The sequence below is a fragment of the Medicago sativa genome, chromosome 8 (genome assembly GCF_051527215.1).
Source record: "Medicago sativa cultivar Bolivia chromosome 8, Bolivia_mono, whole genome shotgun sequence".
Lineage (NCBI taxonomy): Eukaryota > Viridiplantae > Streptophyta > Magnoliopsida > Fabales > Fabaceae > Medicago > Medicago sativa.
In genome coordinates, this window is record NC_140756.1 from 12,640,914 (window position 1) to 12,660,651 (window position 19,738).

A 19,738-nucleotide genomic window follows, 5' to 3' on the forward strand; every position below is an offset into this window, starting at 1 on the left:
TCGATATAGTCCCATTTTGTTCACCCTAGCGAAGTTCCTTCGTGTGTTACTTTTTCTCCTGTTCTAAACGGTTCTAATAATAATTCTTGGGTGTAATCCATGCGTAAAGCACTTGACGGGAAGATGAAGTTGGAGTTTGTTAATGGAACAATTCCTTTAGTCATTGATTCCTTTGATCCTACGTTTTTGGCTTGGAATCGTTGCAACATGCTTATTCACTCATGGATTCTTATTTCAGTTTCTCCTTCAATTGCATAATATATTATTTTCATGGAAAACACAACTGATGTGTGGAATAATCTTAAAAAAAGATTCACATAAGGTGTTTTGGTAAGAATTTCTGAGCTTATGCAAGAAACTTATGCTGTACAATAAGAATCAAAACATGTTACTACATTTTACTGTGTTGAACGTTCTTAGAAAGAATTAGAGATCTATATTCCTATTCCAACTTGCATTTGCAGTGTTAGATCTATATATTCCTATTCCAAATTAACCTACTATGTGTCGATCACACTTTGCTTTATGCTATTATAATCCCATTGGTTGGAATGGGTATTTTTTATGGCAAAGTCACAAATTTTGCTTATGGGTCCTCTCTCATATACAATGAACAAGACTTTTTCTATGGCATTATAACATGAGAGTCAAGGGAATTTTGCCCCAGTTCTTGACGATTCTTAACCCTTGATTAATGTTGTTGATTCAAGAAAGTTCAAGAGGAATAATCTGGTAAAAATTATGCACAAGGCTCGAGTTTTAAGCCTAGAAATCGTGTTTCACACATGAAGTAGAACTGGGCATACCATTGAAGTTGAACTTGCTTTTTCAATGTATTATATGTGCCTGAATTCAAAGTTAACTTGCTTTCTGTATCAAAACTGTGTATATCATTGGATTGTACAGTTGCATTTAATGGTTTTGATTCAGGAAAAGAATACATAGAAAATAATTGATTTTTGGTGAAAAAAAATGAAAGAATTATACTACCTACCACTTGCAAATAAGCATGCCCTCTTTCTCAAGTAAAACATACAATTTTCCTTTTTTAGATGGCCTCTCAAGTAAAAAAAATGAAAGAATTATGGTATTTTAGATCAGGACATTTATCTTTTTCTAAAATGGTTTCCCTACATTCTAATTTTCCTTTTTTTACAATGTTATATGTGATGTATGTCATTTTGCTAAACATAAAAAGTTTCCTTTTAATACAAGTGTAACAAAGTTGAAAGAAGCAGATACTCAGAGACATTAAACAAGTGTTTGAATTGAGAGTTTAGGTGAAAAAGGAAAGAGAGTACTTACTTTTCATTTTAGATGACGAACAATATAATATATTTTTTTAAAAAAAAAATTAAGTGTGATAAAAGTATTATATGATCATTTATAATGTTATTTCAATTTTATATAAAACATTTTATAATTTCCATAATTTAGAAAGAAAAAAAAATAAACCCTCCATTCAAACACACCTTAACTATCTTCCAACACCTTGCTAAACCATTCCTTGTGGCTGGTATTTGTAACTGTATAGTGTTAAGTCCCAAGTCTTGCTCATATCTTTATACTAACAATTTAGAGTTCTTAGAAATAGCCTATTTCAAATTCCTTTCCTCTAAGGATGTCCACCTCATCAAAAGTCTACTTGGCATATGTTCCCAAAATTCCTCCTAATTTTTAATACAAGCTTAATCATTTTAATTATTATTAAAAACCGTTTTTTATTTAACATTAAATTGTACATAAAGTAAATAGTTGGTTACAATCAGATAATTATTAATATAATTATTGTTTCGATTAAAATTTAAATGTTACAATAAAAATTTGAACGTTACAAATCAAATAATTATTAATATAATTAGTATTCGATTAACATTTATACGGTACATTAAAAATTTGGTTGGTTACAAAATTATAATAAATAAATTGAATAAATTATATTTTTTTTTATAGAATGAATAAATTATATTTTGAATTTTGGTCCGTTACACTAAGGCATTAACCTACTAATTAAAAAATTAATTGTATTAATTAGTTTTTAAGGTTATATAATTAATTTTTGTTCGTTACAAAACTATATTACATAATTATTTGTAAGATATTATTAAATATTAAATTAAATTTCAAATGTTATGAAGTTAATTTTTTGTACGTTACATGAAATATAATTTAATCGTTTAATGCACATTTTATAATATTAAAGACGTTGATAATATTAATTTTAAAACGGTCAAATTGATAATTAATTTATATTAACCGTTATGGTACAATTTTTATATATAAATAGTAGCGCTTTTGGGTACGAGTATACAACAATCACAAAATATAGTTCTTCTTTTTTTCCGTTCTCTGGTGCTCTTATATCTATATTCTAAACTATTTCTGTAATTTTTCTACTGCAAAGGAAAATGTCTACGAAACACGACTTCATCTCTGATGTTTCGCCATGAAAACAATCGTGGATATTGGTTGTGAGGGTTGTTCGTGCTTGGTTTGTTCAACACTACAAAAATAAAAAACTATCATTTTCCATGGAGTTGGTTCTAATGGATCGAAAGGTACCTTTTTCATATCGTTTTTTTGTTTTGTTTTTGTTTTAAGTATTTTTTTGTTTAAAGTATAGTGTTCTCATCTTATATAAAACATTTTATAATTTCCATAATTTAGAAAGAAAAAAAAATAAACCCTCCATTCAAACACACCTTAACTATCTTCCAACACCTTGCTAAACCATTCCTTGTGGCTGGTATTTGTAACTGTATAGTGTTAAGTCCCAAGTCTTGCTCATATCTTTATACTAACAATTTAGAGTTCTTAGAAATAGCCTATTTCAAATTCCTTTCCTCTAAGGATGTCCACCTCATCAAAAGTCTACTTGGCATATGTTCCCAAAATTCCTCCTAATTTTTAATACAAGCTTAATCATTTTAATTATTATTAAAAACCGTTTTTTATTTAACATTAAATTGTACATAAAGTAAATAGTTGGTTACAATCAGATAATTATTAATATAATTATTGTTTCGATTAAAATTTAAATGTTACAATAAAAATTTGAACGTTACAAATCAAATAATTATTAATATAATTAGTATTCGATTAACATTTATACGGTACATTAAAAATTTGGTTGGTTACAAAATTATAATAAATAAATTGAATAAATTATATTTTTTTTTTATAGAATGAATAAATTATATTTTGAATTTTGGTCCGTTACACTAAGGCATTAACCTACTAATTAAAAAATTAATTGTATTAATTAGTTTTTAAGGTTATATAATTAATTTTTGTTCGTTACAAAACTATATTACATAATTATTTGTAAGATATTATTAAATATTAAATTAAATTTCAAATGTTATGAAGTTAATTTTTTGTACGTTACATGAAATATAATTTAATCGTTTAATGCACATTTTATAATATTAAAGACGTTGATAATATTAATTTTAAAACGGTCAAATTGATAATTAATTTATATTAACCGTTATGGTACAATTTTTATATATAAATAGTAGCGCTTTTGGGTACGAGTATACAACAATCACAAAATATAGTTCTTCTTTTTTTCCGTTCTCTGGTGCTCTTATATCTATATTCTAAACTATTTCTGTAATTTTTCTACTGCAAAGGAAAATGTCTACGAAACACGACTTCATCTCTGATGTTTCGCCATGAAAACAATCGTGGATATTGGTTGTGAGGGTTGTTCGTGCTTGGTTTGTTCAACACTACAAAAATAAAAAACTACCATTTTCCATGGAGTTGGTTCTAATGGATCGAAAGGTACCTTTTTCATATCGTTTTTTTTTGTTTTGTTTTGGTTTTAAGTATTTTTTTGTTTAAAGTATAGTGTTCTCATCTTTTTTATCTAGGGTGATCGAATTGGTGCGTCTATACGAAGAACATTGATCTACAAGTTCAAGGAGCAGCTCCAAGAGGGAATGGTTTTCATGATTTCCTCATTTGATGTTGCTTGCAACAGTGGATCGTATCGACCATCACGCAGCGAATACAAATTGAATTTCACAATCAACACAAAAGTCAAACTATCTGAAACTGTTTTGGTCCCAACTAACGTGTATTCGTTTACACCTGCACCTAATGTTTTCAATGAATCTTACGACAACAACTACTTGGTTGGTAAGTGACTATAATTTTCTTCATGTAGATTTTTTAAAATATTATTTTTGCTTACAAAAATAACACAATAATTTATTTTTTGAATTAATAAAATGTTTTGTTTAATATGATTCAATTGTACGTTATATTCTTTTAATAATAAATAGTAATTTGATCGATATTTTAATGTGTGTTATATATGCAGATGTAATTGGAGTCATGACTGGAGTTGGAGTTGAAAGAGAGTACAAAAGAGATGGTGTAAAAACTAAAATGAATGTCATTGAATTGGATTCAAATGGGTAGGTTTGATTTTTTTTGTAATTGTAATTTTTCAAGACCTGTATTATAGTATTTTTATTAATATATGTATAACATTTGACAATTTAAAATAGGTACCGTTTTAAATGTACTCTTTTTGGAGAGTATGTTGAAGAGCTGAACTCTTTCCTATCGTCCGGCGAATCTCAAAATGTTGTTGTAGTCATTATGTTGGCAAAAGTTAAATTGTTTCAAGGTAATAATTTATGACTAGCAATTGTGATTGTTTGTTTATACGTGTGTGTGTGTGTGTGTGTGTGTGTGTGTGTGTGTGTGTGTGTATACACACACACACACACACTTGATTCATATACTTTTATATCTTAATGATAGGAAAACCAGCATTGCAAAATGCATTTTCTTCCACTAGAATCACATTCAATCCTGAAATTGGTGAAACAAAGGTACTAAGGAAAAGGATATATATATATATATATATATATATATATATATATATATATATATATATATATATATATATATTAATATAACATTTTTACTTAAGTTATAATATTATTGATTGATACTTTTTATTATAGCTTTCTTAGTGCAAATACAAATTCTCCTGCATCGGGATTGATCCAGTTACCAAATTCATCTCGCATACCTGTAAATGAGGAGTTTCTCAAACTTACTCCTAGGACCACTATTGACGAGTTGAAGAATGTTAATAAGGTTTTTTTTACAGGTCTATTTTGGTAAAGTTGGTACGCCTTTTGGTATAATGTTATTTTGTATGGTGATGCAGGCCACCTCTTTTATTGTCTTGGGAACAATAAGTGAGATTATTGATGACGACGGATGGTGGTACACCTCTTGCTCATGCAACAAAAAAGTGTATGCTGATTCTAACATGTACTTTTGTGAAAAGTGTGATCGTCATGTTGTGCATGTCACACCTAGGTATATTCTAACTTAAATATTTTGCGATTTTTAATCAGCTTAAGGCGATATCCTTAAGTTTGTTATTGATACATCCAACCGTTTGATGCAGGTTCAAAATCAAGATTCGAGTAGTTGATGACAACGGAAGTGCACTTTTTGTTTTATTTGATCGAGATGTTTCTGGATTGCTTAATAAATCATGTTCTGACATTATTGAATCCAACAACATTGTCGTATGTATTTTTCAACTGTTATTATAATATAATTATAATATAATACAAAGCTCTAATATTATATTTACTTTGAAAATGTATGATTCTACACAAACAATAATAACAAATGTATGATACTTTTATTCTAATGATATTTTGGCAGGGTGATCCATCTCATCATTTACCCGATGAGATTGCACAATTGGTTGGTACCGAGTTATTGGTTAAGGTTGACGTGAGTGTTGGATTCAATTCTAGATATGAGACTAGCTATCGTGTTATGAAGCTTAGCAATGATCCACATATCCTTTTAAAGTTTAAAAAAGTTGAGACACTCGAGGTATTGTAACACTTTAATTGTTTGAAACAATTTTTGAAGACATTAGTTTCCTTAATGAAATACAAAATTGTAATGTTTATTGTTTGTGTGCAGGTTAAAACAATTAGAGTGATTTGGTGGAACCTGCAATTCATAGCCGATATGCTTCGAAGACAGTTGGTCTCGAGAAAGACAATGTTGTCATGGTATTTAATAACTTTATGAAGTTTATTTTATTTGATATTTTGGAAGAAAAAAATGTCGGTTGTGATTATAATATATATATACTTATTTTATTCTAAGTTGACATATTTTTTGGTCTAGGACTTAATGGATAAGTTTTTTGAAATAATTCCCACAACTCCATCATCCGTTGACCCGGAAGGTGTTATTGAATTGGATTGTGAATCATTTGCACCTCCTAAGAATAGAATGTTGCCAACAAATGAAGATTGTGGAACAACTAACGCAATTTTTCAACCGGTGAAAAAGATCGTGAAGATAGAGAAATAGTGTCTTCAAGTGTCTTTGTTTTGTTGCGTTCAAGTTGTTCGTCTATTATGTCAAAGTTTCATGTCTGTTTTTAGAGTACCAAAATAAGGTCCATGTCATTGACAATGGAATTACTATTTTCAATTTAATAAATCAATATTGTTCCATGTATTGACCCGGTAAAATGAAATAATATATAATTTGGTTCAGATTATCAATTACAATATTGACTTGTGTCTTAAACTTTAAATAAATTCTATAATAAATAAAAAAATTAAAGGCCGTTTTTAATTTCAAATAATTTTCTTCTATGAAAATGAATTATATAACCTTAAAAATGTTTTACAACATTTAAGATTTATAATTAGTAGGTAATTGTAATTGTGTAACGAATCAAAATTCAAGATATAATTTATTCAAGTTATTTATTATAATTTTGTAACCTACCAAATTTTTAATGTACCATATAAATATTAATCGAAACGCATATTACATTACAAATTATCTGAATGTAATCGACTAAGTATTTTATGAAAAAAATTAATTTGAAGTTAGAAACGGCTTCTGTATAATAATTAACATTTAGCATGAATTAAAATTTAGGAGAATTTTTTGGAATACATGTCAGTCCATCTTATGATGATGTTGACACCTACGTAAAAGATAATTCTTGGAATATGATTAATTGGACTTTATTCTTCATCACTCAAACTATTTGGTCCATAAAAAATGGAGATTGTTTGTGTTCGTAATGGTAATTTACTGTCAAAATTTTAATTCGTAAAACAAAATACAAATTTGGGATTAAAATCAACTTTTTTTAACAAAGAATCTCCACTTTTGCAGCAAATTAAAAATTTAGGTTGGAATCAAAATTACAGTAAATGAGATAATTGAGGGACATGAAAATTTTGTTTTAAAACAAAATACTTTTGTCGTGAATTTGTTATAAAAGAGAGACCAAAACACAATTAATTATCATTTTTATTTATTTTTTTACATATGTGCAAACTAATTTCTTGCTTCACACTTCATATTTTTGGTTCCCGTGTTTTACAATATTTATTTAAGACCTAGGTATATAGAGTGGTTGTTTAACTAAGAAATATTCAAGCTGTAAAATCATTGTGTCTTTTTTTGTTTTTTTTATATTTTTAGCAGGCTAAATGGTAAGTTGAAGCCCCCGATAGAGAACACGATGACATTGCTAGATTACAAGAGTTCTACGAGAGCTTTAAAAACAAGAATAATGTTGATATATTTATGGAGACAAAAAGAGCTAAAGAAAATATATGCTTATTTTGTTGGAGGGATTTTTTTTTTTCACAAACCTTTTAGAAAATATATTTTCTAATAAATGGTAATATTTCTGACCTTTGTTTTTTACCTTTACTTTTAATTACAATTTTGTGAGTGAAAATACAAATTCTCCTGGAGACTGCCTATTTTAGTTGCCTCATTTATCCCACATTAGTATACTAAAAGAATTTTTGAACCTTACGTCTAGGATCACCATTAAGGAGTTGAAGAACTAACATGTTTTGATTAGGAACATAGATCTAATGAGCCCGTTTGTTATAGTTTTTTTAAGAAAAAAATCACTTTTTTTAAACAAATAATCACTTTTAAGAGTTTTGCATCCGTTTGTTACAGATTTTTAAAAAAATCAAAATCTAAAAATAATCTAAAAACAGCTTCAAATGAGAAGCTGTTAGGAGCAGCTTAAAATAAAATAGATTTTTTTTAGAGGAGAGAGAAAATATAATTTAAAAGATTGAACTAATTTTTTAACAAAAAATCCCTTTTATTTAGTTGTATCCAAACAAACTAGATTAATTGTTTAAAAAAAGTGATTTTTATTACAGTGAACAAACGCAAAATAGATTCTGATTTTTCATATAATCTCTAAAATATAATCTCTAAATTATTTTATATCAAAATCACTTTTATTTTAATCCGTAACAAACGGGCCCTGAGGGGGTTGACATAGATCTCCTCCATTTTTCTTCCGCGCATTTGGTGGAGGTTTTAGTTTGAGGATTTTGTGGGGTTTTTTTTTTATTCTCATGAAACAAGTTCCAATAGATGGTACTTTTCAGAAATTTATATTTTCTTTATCAAATCAAGAAAACTAATTGTATATACGTTTTTTCATTACCAACGAGGTCCTTTAAGTTATCTTACCGTAACAATTTTGGGGATTTCAGATCTTAAAAATGCAAGTTATTCGGGACATAAAGTTACAGTTAAATAACTTAAAAGACGTAAGATATATGAAAAGAACCTAAAGGACTAATTTGTTACAATTAAATAGTTTAAATAACCTCCGGTGTAATTTAACCTTTTTTTTTATTGCAATCAGAGAGAGTATTGTGATTAAGTAAAAAAAAAAGATAATTTTATTAAGAGTGGTAGACTAAATCAGAGGTAATCATACATGTTTTAAGCACAATTGTACTTTTACCCACTATTTAATCATTCTCACAAAAATAGTTAAATCGTTGTAAAATTTAACTTTTTTGTTCTCAATAAATGGTGATTTATCGTTTAAATTTTAAATATGAGGATAAAGTATGATATAATGTTAAAATTTTGGAATGAAATCAAACTAAATAAATAAAATAGTATTTAAAAACATATTAATGTGCAAAATCCGTTAAAGAAATTTAAATAAAATGTATCCCGTGCTTGGCACGGGTCGTTACACTAGTATGACACAAATAAAAGAAACCAAAAAAGAAAGAAGAGTATTACTCCCTCCGTTCCTTTTTTAAGGGTGTGTTTGTTTTAAGTTTACCAAATTTATTCCTAGGAATAACATTCATTGAAATATAAAGATGAGAATTTTATTCCAAGGTATTTATAAAAAATATGTTTGGTTAACTTTATAATATTCCTAAGAACCATAAGAATAGAAATTATAATAGGTATTAGGTAACTACAAATAAATTTATTCCCATCTCCATGGGAACTTTATTCCCACCTTTTTCTTTGGGAAATTTTTTCTATTCCCATGAACATTTTATACACGGGAATAATATTTAATAAACTTGTAACAAACACAAACATATACATTTCTATTATTTTATTCCCAGGAATTCATAGAAGAAGAATCTGCCATGGTTAAGAGAAGAAAAGCTTCACAAAGAAGAAAAGTTGTAACTGAATTTCATTATGATTGAAAAAGATTATAGAGAATTATTTGATCAAAAGATGATAAGAGTACAGTAGTTGAGACTTATTTATAGGAGTGAGTTGGAGTAACTAACTCCCTAACTAACTAGCTTGATCTCCAAGCTATCTAGATAACTTGCTCTCCAAGTTATCTACACACTATATTCTAATAGTCCCCCTCAAACTCAAAGTGGGAAAGTTTACCAATTTGAGTTTGAAATGCAAGGAAAATTACAATTTATTCGTACTAGATTAACTAAGCAAACTAGGGAGTTGAATCAGTTATGAAGGTTGGAAAAGAACGAGACTGAAATGTAAACTTGCTTCTGGAAACAGCTTCTGAAACATGCTTCTGGAGACAGCTTCTGAAACATGCTTCTGGAAACAGCTTCTGAAATGCAACTGGAGACAGCTTCTGAAACATGCTTCTGGTGAGTGATTCCAATAGCTTCTGATGAGTGATTCCAATAGCTTCTGACAAACGAAAGAGCTTCTGATGAGTGATTCCAATAGCTTAGCTTCTGACGAACACTTCTGATGAGTTATTCCAATAGCTTCTGACAAACGCTTCTGATGAGTTATTCCAATAGCTTCTGACAAACACTTCTGATGAGTGATTCCAATAGCTTCTGATACACAAAACGGCTTCTGAACAGAGAAAAATCCATTATCTTCTTCCCAAATTTTCTCAATCTCAATTGAATCTGAATTTGTCGAAAAAACAAACAGAGAAGAACGCAATTGAAAGGAAGAACAGAGTTGCAATGAAACTTGACAGAAAAGAAGGCAACAAACCACACATATTTCCACCAGTAGAAAAAGGTGAACAAACCACACAGATTTCCACCGGTAGAAAAAGATGAATTGACCAGTATCGAAAACAGATACAATGAATTGACTACGATTAAAAACGGTTAAGGTACGAATCAGATTTATCGAACCATGAACTACGGTTACACCGCCGGGATCGAAAATCAATGGAGAATAACCATCACCTCCGGCGAACCAAGGCGGTGCTGAAATTACAGTTCTGAGAATGTTAACAAACTTCATGAAAAAATTGATTGGAACCTTGGAGAAATTATCATCGCGGAATTGATTTGCGATGACGAAACTGAAAACAACGGAAGGATCTTGAAAACTCTGTGGTTCTTGATCTTTCGTAACAATCTTTGTTGAATTCGCTACAGATTCAAATATGAAATCGAACGAATTAAAAGAATCACTTGCATTCAATACTGATGATGTAGAAACAGGATCGTTCGCATACGATACCGATGATACAAAAACAGAATCATTCAAAACACATGAGATTTCACCAATCATGATGCTGCAACCTTCAATCAGTGGTGCAACAGATTTGATCGGCTTGATAGGAACAATTTCTGAATTAAAACTGCCAAAATTGAAAGAAACAGCTTCGGATGATAAAACTGCAGATTCTTGCGGTGATTTCCGAAGTGGCGGTAATGGCGAAAACTTCTTTTCAGCCTTTGATATCTTCCATAGATGACAAACAATGGAGTATGTCATTAGAAAAGACGGAGGATCGAAAAGAACGGTAAAAATTTCTGATGCGGCAGCGGAAAAAAAATGATATCTCGAAGATCACAACCGAGGTGAACGGTATCGCTCTGATACCATCATAGAAGAAGAATCCGCCATGGTTAAGAGAAGAAAAGCTTCACAAAGAAGAAAAGTTGTAACTGAATTTCATTATGATTGAAAAAGATTATAGAGAATTATTTGATCAAAAGATGATAAGAGTACAATAGTTGAGACTTATTTATAGGAGTGAGTTGGAGTAACTAACTCCCTAACTAACTAGCTTGCTCTCCAAGCTATCTAGATAACTTGCTCTCCAAGTTATCTACACACTATATTCTAATAGGAATCAACAAATATAACTTGAATAAAAAAGCAGTGTTTCTTTTATAGAATTTTTTGTTTTTATTTAATTGCACTTTTAAAATTCAATGTAATATTAAATGTTGTTTTACCAATATTACTTAGTTATTTACTACAGAGAGAAATATATGAAATACTAACAAATTAAATGAATGAACTATTATTATTGAAAAAAGATAAACTATTGTATCAAAAGTAGTAACATTTATTGATAGTCTTGGTTTTGTAAAATATTAAAAAGTGACAATTAAAAAAGAACAGAGATAGTATTTGAACAACCATTTTTGTTATACAACTTGTAAGACAATCTGAATATAATGTTTCTATTTCTTTCTCTATTATTTTGGTTTTTACGTCAATACTTTTTTCTCTTATTGACATAAAAACCAAAATAATAGAGAAAAAATTTCAACAATCATTTATTAAAAATAAAGTTATCAAAAAATTGTAAAAAATGATTGTTGAAATATTATTTCGCAGAAAGAAAAGAAGTAAACGCCCGAGTCAAGAGTGTTCTAAAAAGCAAAAGGTGTAATTATGTAAAGGAGGGTCCACACGCTTTCACAAGAGTTTATCTCATTCTATTTCTGTGAACCAGAATGAATTTGTAATTCTTCACAAAAGATACTTCCTAATACATGACTATGGATATGGCTTCTTCTTCTTCTTCTAACGACGCTACTCTTAAGAAATATGATGTTTTCATCAGCTTTCGAGGCGAGGACACCCGCGTTGGTTTCACTAGTCATCTTTACGCTGCTTTGTGCCGAAGCAGCTTACATACCTACATCGACAACAGGATCGAAAAAGGAAATGAAGTTTGGGTAGAACTTGTGAAAGCAATCAAAGAATCCACTGTGTTTATTGTTGTGTTCTCAGAGAACTATGCGTCTTCAACATGGTGTTTGAACGAACTCGTTCAAATAATGGAATGCCACAAAAATGAACAAATTGTTGTTATTCCTGTGTTCTACCATGTTGACCCTTCACATGTGCGGAAGCAGACTGGGAGTTATGGCACTGCTTTGGCTAAACACAAGAAGCAAGGGAACGACCGTGAGATACAAAATTGGAAGAATGCTCTTTTCCAAGTTGCTAATTTGTCTGGTTTTCATTTAACCACATACATTATGGCACTGCTTTGGCTAAACACAAGAAGCAAGGGAACGACCGTGAGATACAAAATTGGAAGAATGCTCTTTTCCAAGTTGCTAATTTGTCTGGTTTTCATTTAACCACATACAGGTTTTTCTAATCTTTTGCATTTATTAAAATTAGATTTTGAAAAACTCATTTAAGTTGGACTAGTGTTATTGACTTGGAACCTGAGAATGTGCTCCTTCACAAGATCTCAAGTTCCGTTTCAAAAAAAAAAACAAGATCTCAAATTCGATTCTTCCCCAATCCCATTTTAGGTGGGCTTGGAGATCGAACTAGTGAGACATTCCGATCATGGTTCCCTAATTAATAAATATAAATATATTGTTTTTTTTTTTTTGGTTACAATATAAGTATATTGGTTTAATTCAAGCTATATATATTTTCTACGATATGATTCTCGACTATAAGATCTTATAGCTACACTTGTCCAATTTACATTATTTTTTAATATGCCATATTGCTAATTTTTTTTTTTTTGACAAACATATTTGCTAAGATAACTCAATCAAAAAAAAATATTGCTAAGATAATATAAACTAGATTACAGTGGTTTGAATTTGAAGGATGAAAATATAATTTCTACATAGAGTTATCAGGTGAAGTAACTATAACAAGAATTTCTCTTCGGGCAAATTGATTCCTTGCTATTTTTAGTAAAACATGTCACTAAACGTGAAAGAGAAAGATTCACCGAATATCTGCATTAATGAAATGGAAAATACAACAACAATCTATTTCTTCCGGATAGCTTTGCCACATAATACAATCATATACTCCATCTAAGTTTTGGTAATTGTGTGTAGATGATATCTAGTTCATACCAAATTATTTAAGATAAATATAAATAATAAAGGTGATAAACCGGATTTCATCATAACACAGAAAAATAGTAATAATAGTATTTGACTGGTTAACTAAGTTTTGGTAAAAAAAAAAGCTAACAAAGTTAAGACTAAGAGACTATGAAGTATGTCGGATCTTTTTTTATTTTTGGTCAAAGAAGGCAATGCCCAAGAAAAACAAAAACTACAAAGTTACTATATGTAAGCTTCAAATATGTTATCAAAAAGGAGATTTTGGATATTCGCTTGAGGAGATTTCAAAATTCTTACATCATATGAATTTTTATTAAAACTAAAATTAGTCAACCAATTAACACATCTATTTCCCTCGCGCCATGTGTGCTTAAAAGTAATATTGTCAGTAAGATAGCAAGATCTTTAATACTGCGGACCAAGATAGGAGTGTGTCCGTTAAGCTTACAACTCCATGTTACCATATCGATCAGAAGCTTGGAGTCACTCTCAACTATGAGGTGAGTAAAACCTTCCCTATTTTCCATTTGCATTCCCGTGTACATACCACATATTTCAACATGAAGGGCATGACGATCTCCAATTCTCTAAGCGTAACCCTTTAACTGGTTGACCACCACAACACACAAATCTCATTGAATCCTTGTATGCTCCATCACAGTTAAGTTTTATCCACTCTCTTGGAGGATACTTCAAGCCAATGTAGATGGTCTCATGTTGCCCATGCCTTCCCAGCGAAAGAGTCTGGCCTCATCTAGATCTCTAGCCATCCTAAGAATCATCTGGGATGGATCATTGGGGCGTTAAAAGCCCTGTTTATGATTATGCCCACATGGTTTACATTTTTAATAATTAATGTTGATATTTTAATATTGAGAATTATGTTGGTTATGATTTTGGTATGATAAAAAATGTTAATTTAAGAAGACCAAATGAACAAGCCCATTTCGATACATGTGTATTTTGAACTTGCATACAAACGTAAGTGATTTGTGTGAATGCTTGAATATCTTGTTATAGTTTTGCCTTAGATTTTAATTATGGTTTTACCTCTTTGGTTGGCATTCACATAATATATATTAACTATTATACAATTTTTTACACATGTCAGGACTGAATCCAACTTAATTGAAGACATTACCAGAGCTGTAATAAGAAAATTAAATCAACAAAGCACAATTGATCTTACTTGTAATTTCATACCTGATGAAAACTTTTGGAGCATTCAATCTTTAATAAAATTTGACTCAACAGAAGTTCAAATCATTGGACTTTGGGGTATGGGAGGCATTGGTAAGACAACCCTTGCCACTGCTATGTTTCAAAGGGTCTCTTTCAAATATGATGGCAGTTGCTTCTTTGAAAAGGTGACAGAAGTATCAAAAAGAAATGGAATCAATTACACATGCAACAAACTTCTTTCTAAGTTACTAAAAGAAGATCTTGATATTGACACTCCCAAACTAATACCATCCATGATCATAAGAAGACTCAAAAGCATGAAATCTTTCATCGTACTAGATGATGTACATAATTCAGAACTTCTGCAAAACTTGATTGGAGTGGGACATGGTTGGCTAGGATCCGGTAGCACAGTCATTGTGACTACTAGGGATAAGCATGTGCTGATGAGGGGAGGAATTGAAAAAATTTATGAAGTTACGAAGATGAACTCCAGAAATTCCCTCCGACTTTTCAGTTTCAACGCTTTTAACAAAGTCTCACCTAAGGATGGATATGTGGAGCTCTCAAAAAGAGCAATTGATTATGCTAGAGGAAACCCTTTAGCTTTGAAAGTATTGGGATCATTACTTAGATGTAAAAGTGAAATAGAATGGGATTGTGCATTAGCTAAACTGAAAAAAATGCCAAACAATGAAATTGATTCTATACTCAGAATGAGTTTTAATGAATTGGAAGATACAGAGAAAAATATATTTTTGGATATTGCATGTTTTTTCAAAGGAAGTAAAAGGGAATGGATAACAAAAATATTAAATGAGTGCGGTTTCTTTGCTGATATAGGGATAAGTAATCTTTTAGACAAGGCTCTTGTAAGGGTTGACTCTGAAAATTGCATACAAATGCATTGCTTGATACAGGAAATGGGAAAACAAATTGTTCGTGAAGAATCACCTAAGAATCCCAAACAACGCAGTAGATTATGTGATCCTAAGGAAGTTTATGATGTATTGAAAAATAATAGAGTAAGAGAATGATATCACCAGTTCCCTTCATAGACATATGTTTTTTATACAGTAAATGAAACTTACTACAAAAATACTAACATTGAGTTTTTTTTTTCTAGGGATCTGAGAAAGTTGAAGCCATATTTTTAGATGCTACTGAATACACACATGTAACTTTAAGACCCGATGCATTTGAAAAGATGAAAAATCTAAGGTTACTTGCTGTTCAAGACCACAAAGGAGTTAAATCTATAAGCTTTCCACACGGTCTTGGTTTATTGCCAGAAAATCTGAGATGTATTCTATGGGATGGCTATCCATTGAAAACTCTCCCTCTAACCTCCTGTCTTGAAATGCTTGTGGAGCTTTCCTTGAAAAGAAGCCATGTGGAAAAACTTTGGAATGGAGTAGTGGTAAGCATGATCCATGTATTTATTTTTATTTATTTTAATTTTTATATATAAAAGTTTAAGTTTTTTATAGTAGAAAAGGAGGATGACGTCTATTTCTTTTGTGCGGTCCAAGTGATGAGCAACCTTAATTGAACATTTTATTTTGGAATTTTTATTTTTTTCTTTTAATGTTTAAATATGCAAATCATCTTTGCAAATAACAAGAGTTTTGATTTGAGACATGTAATTTTTTTTTTAAATCCCTGCAAATATATGTTTTTTTGCTTTTGATTCATGTTATATTGTTTTAGTCATTGCAAAATTGATTCATTTTAAAATTGATCATTGTAATATGCAGAATATTTAATTTTAGTCCCTTAAAATAAAGAGTAAAATAAATATGACAATGACCAATTTCAATATGAACGGATTTTGCAGGTAAAACAAAATACAACAGATCAAAATAAAAAATTCTATATTTGGAAGGAGTAATTTTTTTCACAAGGATTAAAATAAAAAAATATATATTTATGGAGATTAAAACTATATTTATTCACTATTTTAATTAGGTTCTTTAACATTGTTTTTACTTTAATGATTTTTAACATTTCTGAATTTTGATGTATATCATATTTTTATTATGTTACGATTTTTTTAAAATATACTCTGAAAAAAACTTTTAAAATGTGATACTGTCTATCTAGTGAATATGAGACATAATGTAATCTAATTTTTTGATTTGACTATTTCTCAAATTAAAAAAAAAAAAATCCTTTTCTAAAAAGTAATTAATTATCTTATTTAATAATGATTTTCACTATTCATGAAATAAAATTTATAACTGTATTTCAAGCTTTGATTTAGTTCTCCTTCATGGGCACATCTAAGCATTAACTTTCACTAAAAATATCTCAATTGAAATGTGAAATCCGTAGAATTTTAAAAAAATGTACCAACTTGTTTGATGAATTGTATATTGTTACAGAATTTACCCAATTTAGAGATAATTGACCTCAGTTGGTCCAAAAAGCTGATAGAGTGTCCAAACGTGTCTGGTTCTCCGAATCTAAAAGAAGTAATACTTAGAGATTGTGAAAGCATGCTTGAAGTTGATTCATCAATTTTCCTTCTCCAAAAGCTTGAACTATTAATCGTGCCTGGGTGTACATCACTTACGAACCTCTCCAGTAATACTTGTTCACCAGCCCTCAGTTTTTTGAATGCTATGAATTGCATCAATCTTAAAGAGTTCTCAATCCCATTTTCTTCCGTTGATTTGAGTTTGTATTTTACAGCGTGGGATGGGAATGAACTTCCATCATCTATATTGCATGCACAAAATCTTAATGGCTTTGGCTTTGCTCTTAGTGATTGTCTTGTGAATCTTCCTGAAAACTTTTGTGATAATATTGGGCTTCATAGTCAACAGAATCGTGAACAGGACCCTTTCATCACCTTAGATAAAGTACTTTCTAGTCCTGCCTTCCTCAGTGTAAAATATTTGGACTTTTATAATATTCATATGTTGTCTGAAATCCCAGACAGTATCACCTTACTATCATCATTAGAGTTTTTAAGACTGGTTCAAATGTTCATTAAAAGCTTGCCTGAAAGCATTAAGTATCTTCCCCGACTCGGAGAGGTTCATGTTTACCAATGTACATTGCTTCAATCTATTCCGGCACTTCATCGCTTTATTCCAAATTTGGTTGTCTGGGATTGTGAATATCTTGAGAAAGTGTTGAGTTCAACAGTTGAACCATATGACAAATCTATTCCTGGTTATACTGCGCTCCTTAACTGCAAAGAATTGGATCCACATTCATACCAAACAGTTTTGAAAGATTCTATTGATGGGATTGAACATGAAGCAAGACGAAATTCAGAAATTGAATTTTTATATGATGACAATAATATTATTTGGAACTTCCTACCTGCTATGCCTGGCATGGAAAACTGGTTCCATTACTCTTCTACACAACTTTCTGTCACTCTTAAGCTTCCTTTTAACTTGTTGGGTTTTGCCTTTTACTTGGTTCTTTCTCAAGGCCATATGGGATATGATGTAGGTTTTGGATGTCAGTGCTACTTGGACAATAGTTCAGCTGAAAGTATCTTTATAACAAGTTTCAAAAGACCCAACTTCATAAACTATCCCTGGACCGATACTTCAATCAACATGATGTCAGATCATTTGCTTTTATGGTATGATCCAAGAAGTTGCAAGCAGATAATGGATGCAGTTGAACTAACAAAAGCCAATAGTGATGTGAATAGCACCAGTTACAATCCAAAGTTTACATTTACATTCTTTATTGATGAAAATCTAGATGATGAAGTAGCCATAAAAGAGTGTGGGTTTCGCTGGATATATCAAGAAGAAACAGTTCCTTCAACAATTTTTGAATCCCATGATGAAGAAGAGATTGTGCCTTCATCAGATCGTCAATCCAATGAGCAAGAAGAAATAGTTTCTAAAACAAATTTTGAATCAGATGATCTAGAATTAGACGAAACACGTGATATGAGGTACATAATCTTCCTATCACTCATTATACTTATAATCTGGGGACTAAATTCAGTTTTAGGTTACTGCAAAATAATTCTGTTTATGGACAGGTGTTCACTTGAAGAGCTCCTGCATATTGGATTTCGTGTAGACCACATGAACAACACTTGGTTTGGTTCTACAAAAGAAGAAAGCAACAGCTGAAGAGGGGAGAAAAAAATGTGGAATGAATAGGCACAAATCTTTTATTAGGTATGCAAGACCAAATAAGATCTCAATATAGCATGTTTGAATTTCGAACTCAGGGGAAACTAATTTTCAAACTAGTAAGTTGTTTGTGTTTGCTTTTATTTATAGCACCATCATTCGCAAATTAATTCTTGGTCACAATTTCTAAAGAATGAGTCTATTATTGGAAATTACACACATTTATCATGGTTTTAGAACTTTTCTCATCTAAGTTCCTTCCAACATTGTTAATTTACTAGATTCAAGATTATTCTTTAATTATATTTCATTACCGTTCTTATTAAATTATCATGAATATCTTGTTTTCGGGTATTACAGCAAAGTGAACAGAATCTGTAGTTTATTCATTATCAAACTAACTTTATAATAGTGGTAGGTATCAGTGATAATGAATTAATTTTGCAAGACAACATTTTGCTATCAAAATTACTATCAAATGTATGACCAAGACAACTTGCATCCATAAAACAAAATGTTTTTATTTTTTTCTTCCAAAAGAATAACTAAACATGAATTAAAAATCACATCAATCATAGATGCAAAACTTTGAAATTATGTTTATCAGTACTTGCCAAAGAATGACTAAACATGAATTACTATAAATTCAAGTTTGATCTTTATTGAACTGGTCTATGACAGAAATCGAGATGTTTATCAGAAGATGCAAAAGACTGTTAGCGACGGGAGAAAAACTTTCCAAGATCTCTCAAATTTGAAATTGATGATAGCACTTTATTCAAACCTGAACCTCCTAAATTCAAACAGAAAAGAGTTGTGGAAGGATCATAAGAAGACTCAAAAGTATAAAAGCTTTCCTTGCATTAGATGATGTACGTACTTCAGAACTTATATAGGCATGAGTTTTTTGTAATACCAAATGAGATCTTCATGAATATATGCTGATTTGTTCTTATCTTTTGTTTTTACTTGTTAATGTTTTTCGCTTGTTATATTCTTTTTTACTCTTACTTGTTTCTCTTACTACTT

The 19,738-nt window shown here is 30.2% G+C and overlaps 1 protein-coding gene and 1 pseudogene across 4 annotated transcripts; both read left to right on the top strand.

Moving 5' to 3' along the window:
- The first annotated feature begins 3,639 nt into the window (after positions 1–3,639).
- Positions 3,640–6,112, top strand: LOC146897051 (replication protein A 70 kDa DNA-binding subunit A-like; annotated as a pseudogene). The gene is made up of 10 exons (XR_015022305.1): positions 3,640–3,789; positions 3,879–4,146; positions 4,331–4,427; positions 4,521–4,642; positions 4,780–4,862; positions 4,993–5,121; positions 5,195–5,349; positions 5,441–5,564; positions 5,707–5,883; positions 5,977–6,112. The product of XR_015022305.1 is annotated as a replication protein A 70 kDa DNA-binding subunit A-like (transcript).
- Positions 6,113–12,037: 5,925 nt separating this feature from the next.
- On the top strand, positions 12,038–19,664 carry LOC146897052 (TMV resistance protein N-like). Of its 3 annotated transcripts, XM_085734519.1 has the most exons (7): positions 12,038–12,492; positions 12,600–12,681; positions 14,524–15,619; positions 15,721–16,014; positions 16,979–18,522; positions 18,613–18,754; positions 19,391–19,664. In XM_085734519.1, exons 1-6 carry the CDS (start codon positions 12,075–12,077, stop codon positions 18,704–18,706), a joined length of 3,528 nt encoding a protein of 1,175 aa, XP_085590645.1. In that variant the 5' UTR covers positions 12,038–12,074; the 3' UTR covers positions 18,707–18,754; positions 19,391–19,664. The 3 variants fall into 3 exon arrangements, 2 of the variants coding, with proteins under 2 accessions (XP_085590645.1, XP_085590644.1); XM_085734518.1 differs by having other exon boundaries at positions 12,038–13,912; XR_015022303.1 differs by lacking the exon at positions 12,038–12,492 and having other exon boundaries at positions 12,541–13,912; positions 18,613–18,828.
- The last annotated feature ends 74 nt before the right edge of the window (positions 19,665–19,738 follow it).

Excerpts from the sequence above, each read along its gene's own strand:
- LOC146897052 (XM_085734519.1), top strand. The coding sequence starts at position 12,075 with ATGACTATGGATATGGCTTCTTCTTCTTCTTCTAACGACGCTACTCTT. Across the intron at positions 16,015-16,978 it reads AACTTTGGAATGGAGTAGTG|AATTTACCCAATTTAGAGAT; the intron begins GTAAGCATGATC and ends ATATTGTTACAG. Across the intron at positions 18,523-18,612 it reads GACGAAACACGTGATATGAG|GTGTTCACTTGAAGAGCTCC; the intron begins GTACATAATCTT and ends GTTTATGGACAG.